Genomic DNA, 23,648 nt, shown 5'->3' with positions numbered 1-23,648 from the left:
CAGCAGTAAAGCTCAGCAGGGACTTGAACCGGCAGCAGACTAGTTGCTGCTCCATTACCCTGCCCAGTGGACCAAGCGTGGTTCCATTCATCTCTGTATCAGAGGCAAATCCACCTGATCTCTTGTGTTTGGATCGTTCCATTCTGCAGCTCCCGACTGGCACTCACATGAAGATTTGGATGTAAAACTATTCAGTTGTGTGTGTGTATGTGTGTATGTGTGTGTGTGAGGCATATATTTGAGCAGTCAGGTTAAATTAACTACATTCAGAGATCAAAGCAGATATCTAGAATAAAAGTTATGATAACATGAATGTTGATCAACAAATTACATCAAAGGGATGTGTTTTGCAAAGTGATATTACCTTGAATTACTTTTTATAAATTCATTTACAAAACATTTTGATGTGAGACTTTTAAGACTTGATAATAGTTTTTAGTTGTTTGGAATAGGAATGTAAATAAATACAAATATTCACTAACATTCTTTTTTTATATAATAAAGCGAATTAATAATAATAACAAAATTTTTGACTTTTTTACTTGACTGAAATATTAATTATATAATATTAAATATTAAATAAATACATAATATTTATTAACATTTCTAACATTAATACATTTTTACTAAATAATAACAAAATACGTTATTATTATTATTATTAAATTTGTTTTCTTTTACAAACTTTATTTTACAAATTGAATTATTTTGGGGGGGGGGCATTATTATTAATTTATGACTAACAAATCTTTGTGTGAATTGTTAAAAAGATTTTATGATTTTTAAAAATAATAATTATTATTATAATTATAATAATAGCTATCGTTATTATTAATATTATTGATGAGTCATGCAAATTAAGTACTGTAAAAAATAATAAAAATCATAAAAAATCATATTGCCTTTAAATTTCTTCTAGTTTATTTACATTTTTTGATTTCATGCACATTTTTCTTTGCACAGTTTTTTGTGCCATGTTCCTTCAACTTACCTGATCAGCCTGAGTGACAGCAATCCGACTCATGAAATGCACATTTCTCAATCTCTGTTTTGCAGCACTGGCTGCCGGAAGACTGTTGCACAATCCACTTAATCTCTCACTCTCTCTCACTCACTCTCTCTCTCTCTCTCTCTCTCTCTCTCTCTCTCTCTCTCTCTCTCTCTCTCTCTCTCTCTCTCCCCCCCTCCAGATGTACAGCACATTAAACGCAGAGACATCGTGCTCAAGAGGGAACTGGGTGAAGGGGCCTTTGGGAAGGTGTTCCTGGCAGAGTACTACAACCTTAGCCCAACTAAGGACAAGATGCTGGTGGCTGTCAAGGTAAGAAATTATCCCTCCATTCCAGCAGGGCCGTGGTGCTCTCCAGTTACACAGGACTCATTCCAAAGGTCAAGCCCCCTTTTCCATCCTCCTTCGAATGACAAATAAAGTTGATCCCCCTGTGCCCACCAAAGAGGGCTTTCTTTCGGGGAATGATCACCAGACGTCTTGGTGGTGGAGGATCTGTTGACTAAGATCAATGAGGGAAAGAGCTCTGCTATGCTCCGAGGAGAGATCAGCTACAGTAGCATTTAATATTTGGCATTGATATAAAGTTTGGGAGGGTATTAAGATATTGCAATTCTGTGGTTTAGTCTTCATGACATAGACAGAGAGGAATGAGTCACCATTGTGGGCAGACGGTTCCTGGATAATGCTTTAACATGGTTTACCACATGGGACTATTCACCAAGGTCAAGGAACTCAGCGTCCAGTGAACTAAGGTGCTCTATTGAAGACTATTAAAGTGTGTCAGTTTGTCTGTCAGTTTAGAAATGTCAACATTTCACAGATGCTGACTTGTTGAAGTATGAATTCAAACATATAGTATTTTGTTGTGAATATATAAAATAAAGTTCTTTACATGGCAACAAAAATCTTAAAATAATTTCCTAAAGATGTCTTTGATTAGTCTAATATTTAAGATATTATAACGTCTCCAATCGAAAGGCAGAGATCTCAATAAATAAAATTCTGTTCTTGGAGGAACCTAAGAAATAAGTTTGAGCTGCAAGCCCATTTAATTTTATAGCTCTATACTTACACTGTCTTTAAACAATGGTGTAGATTCATCTATTTTTATTTCACCTAAGAAACCCTAGGAGAAACATCTGGTCTGAGGCAGAGTTGACACCTAAATTAAACCTAAATGTGTCTCCTCAGCTTTGAAAGAGCAGCCTCTGAGCAATAAAATGTTCCTTTGGGAAGTTGCTTGGCTTTGTCTGCTTCATGGCACTCTATTACAGCAGCTGTTGCTGTCGCTGTCCAGGTCGCTCCGCTTAGATTATGTTTTTATTTACTTTTTTTTTTTTACCTACTTTTGCTTTCTCTTTTTACATCCATTACCTCTGCACTGATCATATACGACAAAGAAACACTTTTGTACATTGGACACCGCTTCACAGACCTGTTTCAGGACACTTTATCCTCCAACCCATCGTGACCATCTGAGATTCTCCGGAACGCCGAGATGAACAATGGCCACCTGAATAACCACCCGAGGCGAAGGATCAGGAAACACCGCGGGAAACGTGCTGGGATTCGCAACAGACTAAGCAAAAGAGCACACAGCCCTCCTTTACCGAGCATTCTGCTCGCCAATGTCCAGTCTCTGGACAATAAGATGGACGATCTTAGAGCCAGAATAATTTTCCAACGGGACATTATGAACTGTAACATCCTTTGTTTGTCTGAAACGTGGCTCACTCCCTTGGTCCCGGACGCTGCTGTAAGGCCGTCTGAAAACTTCTCTGTTTTACGGATGGACAGGACAGCCGAGGCCGGCAAATCCAAAGGAGGAGGAGTGTGTTTCATGAATAACAAGAAATGGTGTGACCCGAGGAATATCTCCACTCTGTCGCGCTCCTGCTCGCCTCATCTGGAACATTTATCCATTATTTGCCGCCCATTCTATCTGCCTCGGGAGTATTCATCGATCATCATAACTGCTGTTTACATCCCTCCACAAGCACACACCGGCTTGGCTTCGTCTGAGCTCCATGATGCGCTCAGTGGCAACATCAACAAACATCCTGACGCTGCTATTATCATTGCTGGGGACTTTAACAAAGCCAAACTCAGGCAAGTTATGCCTAATTTTTATCAACATGTATCCTGTCCAACCAGAGGACCGAATACACTGGATCATTGCTACACTCAGTTTAAGAATCCCTACAAAGCTTGCTCACTACCAGCTTTCGGCAAATCGGACCATGCCGCCATTTTCCTCACACTGGAATATAAACAACGGCTCGTTCAAGATCCCCCAGTGCAGAGGGTGGTGACGCGATGGTCCGCCCAATCAGAAGCAACGTTACAGGCTGCACTTGATGACATAGACTGGGACATGTTTCGCGCAAGTTCATCTGACGTCAGCGAGTTCACGTATGTAGCATTAAGCTTTGTAAACACGCTAGCCGAACAAGCTACAGATACATTAACTATAAGGACATTCTCAAATCAGAAACCGTGGGTGGACAGATCAATTCGTGCAGCAGTAAACAAACGCACTGCTGCTTACAACGCCGGTCTTCTGTCGGGAAACATGAGCGAGTACAAAGCATCGTGCTATGCTCTCCGACGCGCAGTAAGAGCCAGCAAACATAGATACAGGGAACGCATAGAGTCACATTTCCAGCTAAATGACTCCCGACGCATGTGGCAAGGACTAAGGACCATCTGTGCCTTTGGACATAAATCCTCTGCAGAGGTGAGAGCAGATCCGTCGCTGGCTGATGAGCTAAACACTTTCTACGGCCGCTTTGAAAGCAATCTAAGCAGTGTGAGTCTGCCGATCAGCGCGTCAGGAAGCAGCAGTCAAATCAGCGATCATCATGCGATCACCGTGTCGGAGGACGAGGTTCGGAGGGCACTAAAGCGAGTGAATGTAAGGAAAGCAGCCGGACCTGATGGGATTTCTGGCTATGTTCTGTGGTCCTGCGCTGATCAGCTCACTGGTTTGTTTACATCCATTTTTAATGAGTCTCTTGCTACATCGGTGGTTCCCACCTCATTCAACGAATCTGTCATCATCCCTGTGCCTAAGAACAATAAACCCTCTTGTCTGAATGACTATCGTCCAGTTGCCCTCAGATCAATAGTCATGAAGGTCTTTGAGGGACTGGTTAAAAACGTCATCTGCTCCTCCATACCGGATACTTTGGACCCTCTTCAGTTTGCCTATCGCCCAAGCAGATCCACTGATGATGCCATTTCTCACATCCTCCTCTTATGATCAGCGGGACCCCTGTGGAGAGGGTGAGCAGCTTCACGTACCTTGGTGTAAACATCTCCGAGGACCTGACTTGGACTACTCACATTCAAACACAGGTTAATAAAGCCAGGCAAAGACTGTACCATCTGCGACAGCTGAAGAAATTCAGGGTCTCACCAGCAATCCTGAAAACTTTCTATTCTGGGGCTATAGAAAGTGTATTGACTCAGTGTATCTCAGTGTGGTATGGGAACAGCTCCAGTCAAGACTGCAAAGCCCTGCAGAGAGTTGTACGCTTAGCTGAGTGCATTTCCTCTCTGCAGGACATCTACCTCAAACGCTGCAGAAGTAGAGCTGCTAAAATCATCAAAGACTCCACCCACCCCAGTAACCATCTTTTCACTTTGCTGCCATCTGGTAAGCGCTTCCTGGCCTGATGGCAAAAACCGAGAGACTTAGGAGGAGTTTCTTCCCCCAGGCCATCAGGCTCCTAAACTCAAAACCAGCCTCTTAACATCCTCATGCCTCCACTTAATGTACACTTTATCAGTAAGATATTCATCATTCACTACCTCACATAGACACACTGACAGTGTCACCCTGTTTGCACATTTGCTTCTTGTACATTCCTGTGTATCTTAATATTTAAGACTACAGTATAATGCACATATGTACATTGTACATCCCTGTATATCTTAATATTTAAGACTACAGTTTACTTTCATGCACATTATTTTGCGTTCTACATTTAATTCTACAATAAACATCTTTTTTATATTTTATACTTATATTTTTATTGTTTACTTTTATTTCATTCTTACATGGCTATATTTATGTATATTTTCATCTGTGTTGTTTTCTTTAATAATTGCACTGTCCATGGAGCGGACCTGACTCACATTTCACTTCTGGTTATATATGCTATATATAATTTTGTATGTGATGAATAAAAATCTTGAATCTTGTTGTTTGAAAGCCATCCAACTCAAATTCAAAGAGGTCAAGTTTTTCCTTGTATTTTGGCCAACGAGCTGCCATCCTCTCTCTTGTACGTTTGCTCTCCCCCATCTCCACCTGATGCCCAAGACCTCCAGACCCTTATTACAAGTGACAGCCCCCCAGGTGGTGCAGGATTCGTCCTCTCTTCTCTCTTTAACCTGTGCAGGTGGCCAATTTCACAACACAGGGGTAATAAAGCATTATGGATAGGGAGAGATACCTTGCCATCTGCGAATTGGTTCCCTCATCCATCTCCAGAGCATGAACCTCTTTGCAATTCCTGATATGGATTAACCCACAGTAGCTCTAATTAAAATTAAACTGTGAGCTCTGAGGGCGAAACGCAATTATAACATAATTGAAGGAGCGATTCCTCACAAACACATTGCGATGCAAGTCTGGCTGCGAGAGGGACTGGGAAACCAATTGACATATCACGGCCAAGGCTGCAGAGGGGGGTTGTTTTTTCCGTGAATGACGGAATATAAGATGACTAAAAGATGGATGTGTACAGGCAACTCTTTAATCTTTCAGAAAAGAAAAAGACAGGCACAAACAAATCAGAGATGCCATGCTGGTCATTTGTGCATCTTCCTTGGCACCCTGAGGTTAAGTCCATGAATATGTGCTTTGAAAACTTAGAAAAATATATGAATTGTTATAAAAAAAAAAAAAAAACTGTTACATGAATAAGCACTTTGGATCTACAATATCTGTGCAGTATTTGCGTCAATTCATCTACGTTTTGATTATGCATTAAAAGCTATGTCAACGGATCTGGATATTTATATTTTGTTATGGATATTTCCCTGATAGATTTAAAGCACTGTGCAATAATAATATTTGTGTCAACTCATCTACATTTTGATTATGAATTTAAATATTTTGTCAAAAATAACTCTGCATGCTCCATTGGTTTGTGGCATATTGTATGTTTAGGATTCATAAACCATTAGAGACGGAACCGTTTAGATCCAGATTAGTTGGAGCGGTTAGTCTCATTAACCTGATTAATTGTTCACTTGAATTATTTATTACCAACTGACTCATCTAAGCTCCCTTAATTAATTAACTTGTACCAAGAGTATAAAAAATAATAGCAATTCACATTTAATTCATGGACATACACAATATATCCAATCATATTAATGATTTGTTTTTTAAATGTTTTAATTGAACTTTCCCCCAAAATATATTTGGTTTCACCCATAATGCTTTAGTATCTGGTTATTATTGTGGTTATCAGATGATAAACTGACCATCTGTTATATTCTAATGACGTCTTATGACCATCTTATGTACATCTACACAGACCCTGAAGGATCCCACCTTTGCGGCGAGGAAAGACTTCCAGCGGGAGGCCGAGCTGCTAACCAACCTTCAGCACGAGCACATAGTGAAGTTCTATGGTGTCTGTGTAGACGGAGACCCGCTTATCATGGTCTTTGAGTACATGAAACACGGAGACCTCAACAAGTTCCTCAGGTTTGTGGCTGTTATGATGCAGTAATCTTTGTGCATTGCTTGTGTAATGATCAAAAATACAAAGGGAATCAGTTGTTATTGATTGAGGTCACAGAGTAAGGGCCCTATCATACACCTGGCACAAGGCGCAGCACAATTGTTTTTGCTAGTTTCAGACCGAGATTAGACTTTGATTGGTTTATTGCCCAAAAAACATCCATTTTTTTCATTAAGAGAATAGGGATGACCCGTTTAGACCATGCGCCAGGGTGTGCCGACCGTTTTCCTGTCATTAAACTAGCAAAATTAGATTCGGACATGCCCCGAATGCACCTTCGCAGGTCCCTTGTGTAACATAATTATATAACCGCTGAATTCCGATGTGACGCTTTGGGAATTTCATAATTTTACAAGACCAGCATTGCATTTGTATATATATTAGGTCCTGAAACTGGTCAATTTAATTTAGGGTTTCAAATTGTAATTTTTTTATTTTTATTTTTTTAAGGATTGCATGGAAACAAAACGTTCCTTCAGTAATTATATACATTTTATTGGATATATCTAGGTACAGTTCTGCTCGTAAGTTTATATAGGCCTACCCCTGCGATTTTCCTTCTTATTTTGTTAAAATTATTAACATTTTGTATATTCTGCAAGACGTGTGTAAACTTATGAGCAGAACAGTATATATTGCCGGTATAAATTTCAGTTCCTTTATAGGTCAATTTAAGGTTAGTTTTTTTTTTTTTTTTTTGGAACTAAATTGGTTGGGAAGCCCTGCATGAGAATGTTGCATAAACCATTTCCATTTCCATGCATTTTCATTTTCTTGTGGTTGTGATGTAAAATTCAGTGTTGTGATGTCAGCAGGGCCCATTTGACTGTGACTGAAAGGTTACAACCTTCCTCAGAGGTATTGTACAAGCAAAAGGAAGTGATACAAATGTGTACATGGTTTCTGACAGAGTCCTGTCGAAAAAGCAGAAATTGCATTTTCTTTCCAGCTAGCAGGATTATGCGGATAACAGTTTTTGTCAAAACTACTTTATACTTAATGACACTATAAGGCGAAACATTTGTGAAAGGGCAGAGAACGTGGCAGGCATACTGAATCATACAGTACATATTTCCATTGAAGAAGAATGTAATCTAATGGTAACATTAATGTATGTTCCACTGACATATTATGGCGGCATTGGCTCATTCTAATTTCATATTGATTTGTTTTTGTTTTGATATGTATTTGTAAAAGCTTTTGGTTTGGTTTCATTCTTATCTAATGCACTGCAAAATTACTTTTTTTAAAGTGACAGAATTGTAATCATTATTTTATACTTGCAGAGCTCATGGTCCAGATGCAATGATCCTGGTTGATGGACAGCCGCTGCAGACCAATGGGGAACTGGGTATGTCTCAGATGCTGCACATAGCCAGTCAGATCGCATTAGGGATGGTCTACCTGGCATCTCAGCACTTTGTGCATCGTGACCTGGCCACACGCAACTGTCTGGTGGGCAACGGGCTGCTGGTGAAAATCGGAGACTTTGGAATGTCAAGAGACATCTACAGCACTGACTACTACCGGGTAAGAGCGCTCTGGCTTGTATAAATGCTTGAGCGAAGTACACTACCAGTCAAAACTTAAGTTAGTAGGAATGTATAATGCTTTTTTCAAAGAAGTCCCCTATGTGTCTCAAAAAGACTACATTTACTTGATCCAAAAAAAAAACAAAAAAACTATAAAAACAGTAAAATTGTGAAATATTATTACAATTTAAAATAACTGTTTTAAAAATGTATTGTATTTTAAAATCCCATTTATTACAGTGATAGCAAAGCAACATTTTCCAGCAACCATTACTCCATTCTTTTGTGTCACATGATCCTTCAGAATCATATTACATATCTAAATATTATCAATATTAAAAGGAAAGTTTTTGCTAAATATATTTTTGGAAACCGTGATACAGTTCTATTCTATAGTTTGGGATAAGAAATTAATATTTTTATTCATTCAAATTATGAAATATCATATTTATATTTATTATTGAGCATCAAATCAGCATGATTTCTGAAGGATCGTGTGACACGGAGGCAGTCTAAACCTGTATTTATCTCATTGATTAGTCATCAGATGTCCACAAAACACAAATGAACCCTTTGTCAATTGGTGGCCTATGCTAGATCTTTAATTGCATGCATAATTACTCATTTTTAATGACTTTTGAAAAGTTATATTGATATACTGTATCCAGCTGCTTTAGTGCTTTGAAAGACGTTAATTAAATTGTTTATTTACAATCATTAGCTTAGTCATACCAAGTGTTAATTAAGAACAAGGTTTAAAACATAAATACAAAGACAGTATATTAAACATTTGTTAGCTTTGTTGAGCTATGACTACAATGTACATTTTAAATGTACATTGTAGATGTTAAAAAACACAAATGATCATATTCTTGTTTTGCAAGAATAATTTTGATGATGAGGATTCACAACCATATTAAATTTAAATTGAATGATTATAGCTGTAAAGGATTTTTTTTTTTTTTTGATGAACTATTTTCTAAAAGTTTGAGTGTGAATTCAGACTTTTATCTACAGTTCTGCCTCATTCAAGCTGGTTGGCTCAATTATATGCTTCAGATCCATTTGTGCTTCTACAGAAGATCCTCAATCTGAATCTTGTCTTTTCTTGACAGACTGAGGCCTCTCTGTAGATTTGGCCTAGATGACAGAGGGCTCAATTTGCAAGCTGAGGGCCCTAAATGAATTAAAATGTATGTCTTCACTTAGCCCTCAACAAGAGGATGAATGAGGTGACACTGAATATACAGAGCTCCCCTTTCACCCGACTAGATTAAGTTGATTTGAACATGATTGTTCATCTCGCTGCTTTGAATGTGACTCCCATTTTTAGGGCACTGAGATTAAATGAGAAATTTTCACACTGTCAGAAGTTTAAGGAATAACTCAGGAGCCAAACATAAAGCAAACGGCTCAATTAGCATATATTAAGATTATCAGTTATCGGTGGCTCATGCTGGACTTTTGAACTGGGTAGACTAATGCCATACATTATACATTATTAGAAACAAGCCACATGAAAAATTAAAATGTGTTTTTATTAACCATTAAATTGAATGAATTAAATTACAATTATTTGCATTCAATATTTTTATATTGTATTTATTATATTTTTATTTTGTATTATTCAATAATAACAATAATAATAATAATGTTTTTGTTGTTTCATGCAGATTAACTTACAAATATTATTATTTTTTATTATTTTGTGATTGTTTATTTATGATATGTGTTCATATGTATTATAGCTTGTTTTTTTGTTTTTTTTCTTCATTATTACATTGTGATGACAAGCATATGAGAGACAACAAAAAATAGATATCTAATCTTGGACATTGTGAAACTGACTGGAAGCAAGAAAATATTTTTAAACTAAAACTATTAAAACTATTAAACTATTAAACAATTTTTAAACTAAAAACGTATGACCAAAAAGCAGAATCTGTTTACAGACTTATGAATCAGAAAATAGAATATTTGTAAATGCAGAACCTTCAGTAGACACAGGCTGTTGCTGTGCCCAGAGCTTCAGTCCTAATTGCATTGGAGGAAATATGTTACATTAACAGTAAATGTCAAATAGACCATTGCATCTCATCTCACTTAATATATTCTGTGGCTTACTTTCTGTTAATGGCACTGTGAAATGGCAGATTGCACTCTGCAGCACAAAAGAGACAGCATTACATTTAAAATTCTCAACAAACAGGAAGTGACCAAACCCAAAATATACATAATATACAATACAATATATAAGGATTGTTTTTAGGATTATTATTGCTATATTTTTATTCTTATTATTTTCTAGCATTATCATAAAGCTTTATTGGATTCCTTTCAGTCAAATCGGCCATGCAGAATGCTTATGTGCCAGTTTTGCCACCTAGGTAGAGTCACTTTGCTATTATTTAGCTGCCTATGTAAGTGTACTGCCTATGTACATGCCTTTGGTGTTAGAGACCTGGGTTCGAATCCACTGTGAGAAACCAATGTGTCCCTGAGCAAGACACCTAACCCCTACTTGCTCCAGAGGCGTGCGACCTCTGACATATATAGCAATTGTAAGTCGCTTTGGATAAAAGCGTCAGCTAAATGAATAATGACTAATGACAGTAGGAAGCAGCTCACTAGGTTTTGGAATCTGAGCTTTTATAGCTATTCGGATTTGAATAACATCACTTTTCACATGAACGCAAACCTGATCTGCAGGTCTGTCGTAGTAGCTTCCAATTGCAATAGGCACATACATCTCCGAACAGATATAAACCAAAGTGGCATCCAGTAGCACATCTTCTCTGACACTGATGACATTCTGATGTGTTCATACTCTAGAAAGAACCTCTAAATGTGGTCTTCTGGGAATGAATGCCTAGAGTCAGTATTCAGCCTGGCTTCCTCATCCATGTAATGATTGTGGCATATAATCTCACTTGCAGGAGGTGAAGAAGCTACGGACTATTTGGAGTCACTCAGGTTTTCTTTGTCAGAGTAAATTTGCGCTGAAGGCCATAATGTAGGAACCAGATACCTAAATTCCCTGCCAGCAATACCTGGCAGAACAAAGTCAAGCTACCTTGCTTAAAATCCATTCAAATGTCTAGGGCTTGCAGGTTCTCCTATGAGGTTGAAGGATTTGAATACTCCATTATTTGAAATAAGTAATATATATATATATATATATATATATATATATATATACTTATTTATCTGTTAAAGCATCTTATAAAACATCTAGTGAGATGGAAAAATTCCAATCACATATTTATTTCCTCGACACTCTTTCACTTTGATGAGCACTCGTTTAATGACATCATCTCTCATCAGCTGTTCATTGAAACAAACATGCTATTGATTTTAATATGCATTAATTACCACTATGTGATTCCAATCCTCCTCATCTCCGATTCTTCCCCCCTCCAGTCTCTAATTGTGTTGTCTTTCATCAGTGCCCTTTCAGATTGCTTTGGCATTTTTGTCACCACCCTGCCAGTTCTCATTCCGATCTCAACGAAGCCCCGCAGACTGATTTACATGCATCTGCAGTCTCGTCTTTCCACCTCGGAAAAGATGGCGGGAAGCAGTCCGGGAGAAGCTATTCAGATAAATAGAAGTTCAATCATTGCAATCGATTTCAATTTCCCAAACTCTCGAGCACAAACATATTCACTAAACAAAAACAATGAATATGTCAGCGTTCAGATTAGCATACTAACATCCTGCTGTTACTATTTCTGCCATGGTTGCCTATTCAGTGCACTTTTCTGTATGGATACACTGTAGTATACAACTCACTCGACCTGTATGATGAATGAACTGGAATTAAATCCGTAATCTAAGTTAAATTAAATTAATAACAGTGTTAATTTCCAATTTTATAACTGTATGCCACTCACATTTAATGTAATGTGACACGTATTGAAGCATACTACTGTTTAACTTTAAATAATTTTAAATTAAATATGACCTGAATGACCTGTTTCACATTTTTAAAAGACAATCTAGATTGTATAAAGTGTATACTGCACATGTAGTAAGTACAAGGCTAGTTTTTCATAACAAATCTTTTGGTTTATATATATATATATATATATATATATATATATATATATATATATATATATATATATATATATACAGGGGTGCACATAATTTTTCAGCCTGAATTAATAATAGTTATAATAATATTGCACTTTATATATTTAGTTATTTAAACAAAAAAATAATAGTAAATAAACTAAATAATAGTGTGTGATAATATTATTAAAAATAAAAGGCAGTCCTAGTATTAAATGCAAATACATTTATTTTATAGTAAACGTAATAATAAAATGCCAACATTTACTACTACTTTCTTTGTTTGCCTCTTTAAGAAGAATTGCGTTATGTATTCCCCAATTTTGAGTCGCTTTGGATAAAAGCATCTAAAAATAAATAAATAAATAAAAGCGTTTTCATCATATTCAAACTTAAAAAGCAGGCTTTTATTTTGGCAGGTTGCCGGCAAGTAAGTATATGCGCTTTCGGATTTAGCGCTGCTGCTGATTAAAGAGCGTCAGTGGATGAATGTCACAGTTTTGCTTTGTGCTTTGAAAACAGCATGGCATAGCCTAGATTTATGCTTTCAGGTTGAAATTAAAACTTATATAGTACAGTTTTATGTTATGTGGACAAAAGCATTTGGCTAATTTCACAATAGGATACCACACTACTTTAGAATGGTACTAATGGTAGAAATAAAGAGTGCAGTTGAAGTTGGATTCTGAAAGTCCCATGTAACTTATATGAAAACTTTTTAAAGATAAACCTTTAAAGACAGACCTGCTGTGAGCTTGATATATATAAAGATTCCTCAAAAAAACCTCCACCAATCAAAGAATCAAAGCAAGCAAATCGTGCCTAAAGAAGACCACCTACTTCCATGAAGCACTTTGAATGATGTAATCGAGTCTCTTTATGCTCTCTTACAAATATAATAATTTGTATAATAATAATAATAATATAATAAATATATGTATATATATATATTTTCCAATGAACTTGATATTCTTTCTATATCTATAATCAACATCTATAAATCAGTGGTTTATATCAGTACGTAAATCTTTAAGTTCGATTATGTCATTGACGGTGGTTCATGGGATTGTCATTGTTTCGCTCAATGAAGTCGTTATGTACAGTCTTTTTGCCTTTTTGTTGGTATTTTAAATGTATTTGATTCAAATCAACCTTTGTAATTGTGATTCAACATACTTTTTGACTAGTATGCTTTGTCTTATTCTCCTCAGTATGCTGTGTCTTATTCTCCTCAATGCCTGATTGAAAATAGTAGCCTGTTATACGTATTGTTATACGTATATTATTCTAGCTAATCAAAAAGCGTTAACCAGTCTGAAACAGTTAGCGCTATGCAAAGCTAATAAACTAAGCTCTTAGCTTTCTAATCAAAGGCTAACTGAAAACACAAAGAAAGATAAATGTTTAATTTCACCCTTTTAATTCTCTGACATGTAATTTAAAAGACGTTAGCATGTTTTCATGAATAGTAAGCTGTTTTCTATCACTTGACTGTGGGGAAAAGGATCTTATACAGAAGCAGAAGGTTGCTAGTGTCACAAGGTGACGATCTTTAGGGGCGGAACCAAAATTCGGGAAGTTTGGTTCCGCCCGGAAGTGTTTCCGCCCGGACCGGAAAAACAGAACACCGGAACTTCCGGTAGCGCCGTAAGAAGGAAAATCAGGGAATTCGATGCACCTGTGCCTAGTTAGGGACAGCGGTTGGTGATTGGAGGATACGCTGGACAAGGCAGTACTTAAGGCCAAGTTATTTCACAGTCTGAAAAGCTCTCTTTGGTGTGTGTGAAGCACTGGGTTGTGCCCGTCTTGGTACGCTGCTGGTAGCTGTCTAACTCTCTCTCTCCCTCAGGCTGGAATTGTATGATTGTGAAGACATCGCGAACCTTAAAGGTTGAGAAGTGAACAGATTATACGGCGAACTGAGACGACGTGAAAAAGGGGATTGGAAGTGGCATTGATGTGAGTACTAAGAGCCAGTCGAAAGTGCCCTGTATATTGACCTGGCGTTGTGTAGATCTCTCCAGGAGGAGGAGGGTGGCCCTACCCCTAATATAGTGTGGTGGGAGAGCCGAAGGAATACTTATTGAAGTAGTCGCAACGACGACATCACTAGCTAGGCCGCATATTCCATCGCCAGATCCGAACCAAGCGAAGTGAAGGAAGACGGGTGTCCTTTCCGTACACTGAGTGTGGTGGGTGAGTCTTCGTGCTGTGAAAACCTATAATTTTGACGTGGTGTTGTATATTGCTGTGGGCTGCTGTGTATTGCCGTGTGTCCTGTCAGATAAGCCCCCGCCTTCACGCACTTCGGCGTGGGAGGACAAGGAGATTGCTGGCCCTAGCCTAGTTCAGTACAGTATATGTTGTGAGCGTGCTTCAGATCTCCGGAGATAGCACGGCACGCTGTGTCCAGCCCAGAGGTGAAAGCCATCCAAAGCAGAGTAACTGTGTTTTGTGTCCAAGTTGATACCTGTGGAGAGGAAAGGAAAGAGAGTGAGTAACACAAGGAGAAACAGAGGAAACCTGTACTTACAGTACGCTGTGTTCAGCCCAGAGGTGAGAGCCATTCAACGCAAACTAACGGTGCTATTGTGCCCAAGTTGATACCTGTGGAGAGGAAAGGAAAGAGAGTGAGTAACACAAGGAGAAACAGAGGAAACCTGTACTTACAGTACGCTGTGTTCAGCCCAGAGGTGAGAGCCATTCAAAGCAAACTAACGGTGCTATTGTGCCCAAGTTGATATCTGTGGAGAGAAAAGGAGAGAGAGGTGAATAACACGAGGAGGAATAGAGCGAACCCTGTACTTACAGTACGCTGTGTCCAGCCCAGAGGTGAGAGCCATTCAAAGCAAACTAACTGTGCTATTGTGCCCAAGTTGATACCTGTGGAGAGAAAAGGAGAGAGAGAGTGAATAACACGAGGAGGAATAGAGCGAACCCTGTACTTACAGTACGCTGTGTCCAGCCCAGAGGTGAGAGCCATTCAAAGCAAACTAACTGTGCTATTGTGCCCAAGTTGATACCTGTGGAGAGAAAAGGAGAGAGAGAGTGAATAACACGAGGAGGAATAGAGCGAACCCTGTACTTACAGTACGCTGTGTCCAGCCCAGAGGTGAGAGCCATTCAAAGCAAACTAACTGTGCTATTGTGCCCAAGTTGATACCTGTGGAGAGAAAAGGAGAGAGAGAGTGAATAACACGAGGAGGAATAGAGCGAACCCTGTACTTACAGTACGCTGTGTCCAGCCCAGAGGTGAGAGCCATTCAAAGCAAACTAACTGTGCTATTGTGCCCAAGTTGATACCTGTGGAGAGAAAAGGAGAGAGAGTGGGTAACACGAGGAGAGACTGAGGAAACCTGTACTTACGCCGCTGCCTGTGGAGAAAGAGAAAGCGAGTGAGCACCCAAGGAACGAACTGTGTGAACCAGTACTTACTGTGAGCTGTAATCAGCGAAGAGGTGAGAGCAAAACCAAGCTGAACTAACTGTGCCTGTGTGTCCCAGCCGCTGCCTGTGGAGAAAGAGAAAGCGAGTGAGCACCCAAGGAACGAACTGTGTGAACCAGTACTTACTGTGAGCTGTAATCAGCGAAGAGGTGAGAGCAAAACCAAGCTGAACTAACTGTGCCTGTGTGTCCCAGCCGTTGCCTGTGGAGAAAGAGAAAGAGCGTGAGCACCCAAGGAACGAACTGGGTGAATCAGTACTTACTGCGAGCTGTAATCAGCGAAGAGCCGTTGCCTGTGGAGGAAGAGAAAGAGAGTGGGCACCTCGAGAACGAACTGTGTGAACCAGTACTTACCGTGAGCTGTATTCAGCGAAGAGGAGGAAGAAGGAGGGCGCTACGGATACCTAAGACTCAGGCCGGGGCCCGAGCCCCACGCCCCGGATCCCCGTGGCCCCCTTGCTCCCTGACCTCTTCCCGGCTATAGCCCATCTGGAGGGCCGAGTCAGAGCTTAGTTTTAGTTGCCCTTTCCCTATTCCCCAAGCTATTTTTAAATATTTAAATAAAGATTGTTTTATCACTTACTTGTTCTCGTGTTGTTTGGCCATTGGGTCGGGTTTGGGGACCTCCTCGAGGTGGAAGTTGAGAAGGGGTGTGGCTTAGTTAAAGCATAGCCAGCCCCTGGGTGTGACAGATTTGGCGTAGTCGGCAGGGTTTCCACCTCGAGTTGAGTAACCAAGGTCGTCCAATGACCGACAACGCGGGGCTTTCAGCCCAACCCCGTGCCATGCCCGTTTTTATGGGGAGCCCCTGGATTCAAAAATATGGGGGGACAGAATCCGAGGTACGATTGTCTGAATGGAAGGCTCAACTAGAGTACTTGGCCGACCTACAGGGCCTTAGTGCAGCCCAGCGGCTTCAATTTGTGTTAAACTCCCTGGATGGAGAAGCGCGGCGAGAGGTGCATGCCGCCCCCGAAGCCGTTAGAGCCAACGCCCAAACCGTGTTCCAGTTCCTCACTGAACAGTATGGTGACCACACCCCCGTAGCTGTCCTTCGCTCCCAGTTCTTCAATTGTAAGCAGGGCCCCCGCCAACCGATTAGAGCTTTCGCCCTGAGGTTGCGAGAGCAATTCGCCCGACTACAGACCCGTCGGGACCACGGGTTGGGAGATGGAGAGACTCTATTGCGGGACCAGTTTCTTCTGGGGTTGAAGGAGGGTCCGGTGAGACAGAGCCTACGTATCCAGTTTCGAAGGGACCCGGGTCTTACGTTCGAAGATCTGAAGAAAGAGGCACTGGCCCTGGAAGGTGATGAGACTGAGGTGAGTGGTTCCCCAGTGTGTGCGGTTGTCAGTGAAGTAGCACCAGTACAACCCGGAGGCCCTGACTGGAAGCAAGCACTGAAGGCTGAACTTTTGAAAGATGTCCGCGATCAGATGTCTGAACTGTCTAAAGCCCTCGTAGGAGAATTGCGCCAAGGACGGGCGCGGGAGGAACCACGGCCGGCGCCCCGAGACCGAGTGTACTCAGAGGGAGGCCGAGAGCCGTTCAGGCGCCCGAACCACTTTAACCGGCCCCGTTTCGAATGGGACGAGCAAGGGCGACCCATCTGCAACCGCTGTGGCAAACCAGGTCACTATAGCCGTCAGTGTGGGCCCCGCAGGGCGTCAGAAGAGGGTTTTTAGGTCGGCCGGCCACTGTGGGTCGTGTGGCCGGGACCCCTCGAGAAGACCCTGGAAGAGGATATGGCTCTAGGAGCCAGATGATTGGGCGTAGCCCCGTGGCGAAGGTGAGAGTGTGCGGCAAGGAGATTCAATGCCTGGTAGACACAGGCTCCCAAGTGACGTTGTTTGCTGAGAGTTTATCCGAAGAAGTGTTTGGGAAACAAGGGGCACCAGGGGCGGAGGCCCCCTGGCTTACTCTGAAGGGCGCAAACGGCCTCGACATCCCATATATTGGCTACCGATTGACGGACCTAGAGGTTCACGGAGTGATGGTCCCCCAGAAAGGTGTGATTATCGTGCAAGACCATTGTCTGGGTGCACATCGAGCCCTGTTGGGCATGAATGTCCTCGCTGATTGCTGGGAAGAGCTATTTCGGGCTAGGCCCGTATCGAAGATACCACCTGCAGAGAGGCCCAAGTGGGAGTGTGTGGTAGCTGACTGTCGAAGGGTGCAAATGAGCCAAGTCCGCAGGGAACAGGAAGAGGTAGGAAGAGTGATGTGTCGTTTTGCTTTGTCTGTCCCCGCAAAAAGTGAGGCTGTTGTGTGGGCGCGAGTACCGCCCCGAAGAGCGGGCCCAGAAGAGTGGGTGCTGGTGGAGCCCCATGTGGATTGTCCACAAGTGGAAGTGGCACGAGGACTATCGACGGTCCGGCGGGGGAGAGTCCCCGTGAGGATACGGAATGTACATCCATACGCGGTGCAACTACATCGGCACCAACGATTAGCCCGTCTGACAACGGTTACATCCCACCAAGTAAGGGAAGAGAGGGATATTAGTTTTCGTCAGGTGTGCCCCACTGTCATCGAGGTGGCCCTGACACAAGTAGACACCCCATGGGGTGGTATGGAGAGGAGTGTGCCGAGCCACCTGGCGGGTGAGTCGTTACAAGGGGAGGATTTAGAGCAGGCACAGACACAGAAGTTACAGGCCCTCCTTCGGAGATGGCAGCATGTGTTCGCCACCCACGATGAAGACTACGGATGCACCCAGGTGGTACAACATCATATACCTACCGGGGATGCAGGGCCCAGCCGGGAGAGGTATCGCCCAATTCCGCCCACTTTGTATACCGAGGTACGTACACTCCTGCAAGGCATGCTGAAGCAAGGAGTTGTTAGGGAAAGCAGCAGCCCGTGGGCGGCCCCCATAGTGCTGGTGCAAAAGAAGACGGGGGCTTGGAGATTCTGCGTGGACTACCGTAAGCTGAACCTCGTGACTAAGAAAGACGCTTTCCCTTTGCCACGGATCGAAGATTCGCTTGCCAGCCTCACGCAGTCGGCATGGTACTCTACCCTAGATTTGGCCAGTGGCTACTGGCAGGTGCAGGTGGCCGAAGCAGACCGGGAGAAGACTGCCTTTACAACCCCGTTTGGACTATTTGAATGGGACCGGATGCCTTTCGGGCTCTGTAACGCTCCGGCCACCTTCCAGCGGCTGATGCAGCGGTGCTTGGGAGGTCAGTTAATGGAGTCAGTATTAGTTTACCTGGATGATGTGATTGTCTACTCCCCAGATTTTGATTCACACCTGAGGCACCTCGAGGAAGTCTTTCGGGCCATGGAGAAGTACGGATTGAAACTACAGCCCAATAAGTGTCACTTACTACGGAGAGAAGTCAACTTTCTGGGCCACGTGGTCAGTGCGGCTGGAGTGTCCGTAGATCCTGGAAAGGTATCGGCCGTGAAGGACTGGAAGGCCCCGAGGACAGTGAGGCAAGTGCGATCCTTTTTAGGATTTGTGGGATACTATAGGCGTTTCATAAAGGACTTTTCAAAAATTGCTAAACCCCTTAATCAGTTGCTGGTTGGCACAGGTCGTAACCGGGGCCGGGGGTCGCCCAACGTAGACTGGGATGCAAATTGTGAGTCGGCGTTCCAGACATTGAAGCAGGAGCTGCTACAGGCCCCTATCTTGGCATACGCAGATTTCACAAAACCATTCCTTTTGTATACAGATGCCAGCAATCTCGGGCTGGGAGCGGTGTTGGCTCAACGGCAGGACGGAGTTGAGAGGGTCATCGCGTACGCCAGCCGGAGCCTCCACCCAGCCGAGAGGAACGATGCGAACTATAGTTCTTTCAAATTGGAGCTGCTGGCGTTGAAGTGGGCCCTAAGTGAGAAATTTAAAGACTACCTCTGGGGTGCCAAGGTGACGATCATTACAGACAATAACCCCTTAGTACACTTGCAGACGGCGAAGCTGGGAGCCGTGGAGCAGCGGTGGGTGGCCCAACTGGCCAACTTTGACTATCAACTACAGTACCGACCAGGGCGTGAACACACGAACGCGGACGCCCTCTCAAGGCTGCCCGAAGCGGAAAGCCCCGGAGGGGCCAGCCCGGAGGAGGGCTATATGGTAGGAGCAGTAGAGGCACCAGGCAGCAGACAAGAGGCCGTGCCTGAGAACTGGGGATGGGATCCCCGTCGGTGGAGGGAGAGACAGGCCAGGGATCAAGATGTGCGGCTGGTAAGAGAATGGCTGGAACAGGGCCGACGGCTGACGCCAGCGGAGAGGTTAGCCCAGACGGATACTGGGAGGAGGCTGCTGGGGCAATGGGACAGGCTGGAGCTGAGAGATGGCGTTTTGTGCAGAAGGGTCAGTGACCCGAAGTTGGGCGAAGAAGTACGCCAGATCGTGGTACCCGCAGATGAGGTAACGGCTTTAGTTTCGGCGTACCACAATCAGTTGGGGCATCAGGGACAGGAGAGGACCGTGTCCCTGCTTAGGAGATTCTTCTTTTGGCCCGGGCTAGAGGCATCGGTGCACGCCCTAATTCAAGCTTGCCCGAGATGCATATTGTTTAAGTCCAGACGGGAGGTCCGAGCGCCAATGGTACCCATCCATGCGAAGGCCCCCCTTCATATCATGGCTATGGACTTCTTGACACTGGGCCGACCACGAGATCGCTACCAGAACATCTTGGTAATAACGGATTTGTTCACAAAGTACGCTTGGGCTATCCCCACCCTCGACCAGACTGCAACCACCACCGCTACAGTTTTATGGCGGGCCGTCTTCCAGACGTTCGGATGCCCGGAGTTTCTGCACTCCGATCAAGGAGCCAACTTTGAGTCCAGGGTAATTAGAGAACTATGCCAGTTGTACGGTTGCACGAAAACTCACACCACTTCGTATCATCCTCAGGGGAACGGCGGCTGTGAGAGATTCAATCAGACCCTATTGGGGCTGCTGGGGACCTTGGACCAACAACGGCAGGACGATTGGGTGAGTGCCTTGCCAAACCTCCTACAGGCCTATAACAACAGTATACATAGTACTACGGGTTACGCTCCCACTTACCTGATGTTTGGCAGACACATACGAATGCCTACTGACCTGGTCCTAGGAGTGATAGCCGACCAAGAGGAAGCAAGTGTAACGGAGTGGGTGGGGCGCCATCACCAGCGCTTGCATTTCGCCTACGAGCAGGTGTCGAAAAGGATACAGACGGCAGGAGAGAAAAGTAAGCGGTTGTATGATCGGACTGCTAGAGAAGCCCCTCTACTGCCAGGAGAGAGGGTGTTGGTGAGAGATAATCGGCGGCAGGGGAAGGGGAAACTGAGTGACCGTTGGGAGGCCACCCCTTATGTAGTCTGCCGGCAGCAGAGGCCGGGGCAGCCGGTCTATACCATCCGGCCAGAAGGGAAGTCAGGCCCCGACCGTGTGGTGCACCGGAACATGATTCGCCCATGCCCTAACTACCCTGAAGCCGTGGAAGAAGTCCCCACGGAACCTGTACCAGCGGCCCCCTGGATTGAAGGTTGGGCTGTGGTACCAGGGAGACCCGTGGTGGCACCACCCCCGATCGCCCCGAGAGAACCAGAAGCAGCCCCTGAACAAGCTGAGCCCGATTCACCAGTGAGACGATCCCAGCGAGAGAACCGAGGCCGACCCCCTGCCCGCTATGGGGAGTGGACAGCCCGAGGACGTTCTAGGGACTAGAACGGATTGGCGGGGGAGGATGTCACAAGGTGACGATCTTTAGGGGCGGAACCAAAATTCGGGAAGTTTGGTTCCGCCCGGAAGTGTTTCCGCCCGGACCGGAAAAACAGAACACCGGAACTTCCGGTAGCGCCGTAAGAAGGAAAATCAGGGAATTCGATGCACCTGTGCCTAGTTAGGGACAGCGGTTGGTGATTGGAGGATACGCTGGACAAGGCAGTACTTAAGGCCAAGTTATTTCACAGTCTGAAAAGCTCTCTTTGGTGTGTGTGAAGCACTGGGTTGTGCCCGTCTTGGTACGCTGCTGGTAGCTGTCTAACTCTCTCTCTCCCTCAGGCTGGAATTGTATGATTGTGAAGACATCGCGAACCTTAAAGGTTGAGAAGTGAACAGATTATACGGCGAACTGAGACGACGTGAAAAAGGGGATTGGAAGTGGCATTGATGTGAGTACTAAGAGCCAGTCGAAAGTGCCCTGTATATTGACCTGGCGTTGTGTAGATCTCTCCAGGAGGAGGAGGGTGGCCCTACCCCTAATATAGTGTGGTGGGAGAGCCGAAGGAATACTTATTGAAGTAGTCGCAACGACGACATCACTAGCTAGGCCGCATATTCCATCGCCAGATCCGAACCAAGCGAAGTGAAGGAAGACGGGTGTCCTTTCCGTACACTGAGTGTGGTGGGTGAGTCTTCGTGCTGTGAAAACCTATAATTTTGACGTGGTGTTGTATATTGCTGTGGGCTGCTGTGTATTGCCGTGTGTCCTGTCAGATAAGCCCCCGCCTTCACGCACTTCGGCGTGGGAGGACAAGGAGATTGCTGGCCCTAGCCTAGTTCAGTACAGTATATGTTGTGAGCGTGCTTCAGATCTCCGGAGATAGCACGGCACGCTGTGTCCAGCCCAGAGGTGAAAGCCATCCAAAGCAGAGTAACTGTGTTTTGTGTCCAAGTTGATACCTGTGGAGAGGAAAGGAAAGAGAGTGAGTAACACAAGGAGAAACAGAGGAAACCTGTACTTACAGTACGCTGTGTTCAGCCCAGAGGTGAGAGCCATTCAACGCAAACTAACGGTGCTATTGTGCCCAAGTTGATACCTGTGGAGAGGAAAGGAAAGAGAGTGAGTAACACAAGGAGAAACAGAGGAAACCTGTACTTACAGTACGCTGTGTTCAGCCCAGAGGTGAGAGCCATTCAAAGCAAACTAACGGTGCTATTGTGCCCAAGTTGATATCTGTGGAGAGAAAAGGAGAGAGAGGTGAATAACACGAGGAGGAATAGAGCGAACCCTGTACTTACAGTACGCTGTGTCCAGCCCAGAGGTGAGAGCCATTCAAAGCAAACTAACTGTGCTATTGTGCCCAAGTTGATACCTGTGGAGAGAAAAGGAGAGAGAGAGTGAATAACACGAGGAGGAATAGAGCGAACCCTGTACTTACAGTACGCTGTGTCCAGCCCAGAGGTGAGAGCCATTCAAAGCAAACTAACTGTGCTATTGTGCCCAAGTTGATACCTGTGGAGAGAAAAGGAGAGAGAGAGTGAATAACACGAGGAGGAATAGAGCGAACCCTGTACTTACAGTACGCTGTGTCCAGCCCAGAGGTGAGAGCCATTCAAAGCAAACTAACTGTGCTATTGTGCCCAAGTTGATACCTGTGGAGAGAAAAGGAGAGAGAGAGTGAATAACACGAGGAGGAATAGAGCGAACCCTGTACTTACAGTACGCTGTGTCCAGCCCAGAGGTGAGAGCCATTCAAAGCAAACTAACTGTGCTATTGTGCCCAAGTTGATACCTGTGGAGAGAAAAGGAGAGAGAGTGGGTAACACGAGGAGAGACTGAGGAAACCTGTACTTACGCCGCTGCCTGTGGAGAAAGAGAAAGCGAGTGAGCACCCAAGGAACGAACTGTGTGAACCAGTACTTACTGTGAGCTGTAATCAGCGAAGAGGTGAGAGCAAAACCAAGCTGAACTAACTGTGCCTGTGTGTCCCAGCCGCTGCCTGTGGAGAAAGAGAAAGCGAGTGAGCACCCAAGGAACGAACTGTGTGAACCAGTACTTACTGTGAGCTGTAATCAGCGAAGAGGTGAGAGCAAAACCAAGCTGAACTAACTGTGCCTGTGTGTCCCAGCCGTTGCCTGTGGAGAAAGAGAAAGAGCGT

At 43.7% G+C, this 23,648-nt stretch overlaps 1 protein-coding gene across 3 annotated transcripts in view; it reads left to right on the top strand.

The window, feature by feature from the left end:
* LOC132133462 (NT-3 growth factor receptor-like) overlaps nt 1-23,648 on the top strand; it is a 246,746-nt gene that overhangs the window by 212,587 nt on the left and 10,511 nt on the right. For all 3 annotated transcript variants that reach the window (XM_059546308.1, XM_059546307.1, XM_059546306.1), the window contains exons 13-15: nt 1,191-1,321; nt 6,565-6,737; nt 8,061-8,304. In XM_059546308.1, the coding sequence (XP_059402291.1) occupies nt 1,191-1,321; nt 6,565-6,737; nt 8,061-8,304 (548 nt within the window). The remainder of the gene's footprint in view (nt 1-1,190; nt 1,322-6,564; nt 6,738-8,060; nt 8,305-23,648) is intronic.

Source organism: Carassius carassius, chromosome 50 (assembly GCF_963082965.1).
Source record: "Carassius carassius chromosome 50, fCarCar2.1, whole genome shotgun sequence".
NCBI lineage: Eukaryota > Metazoa > Chordata > Actinopteri > Cypriniformes > Cyprinidae > Carassius > Carassius carassius.
The sequence above is the reverse complement of the archived record's forward strand: the minus strand, read 5'-3'. Positions and strand labels throughout refer to the sequence as shown.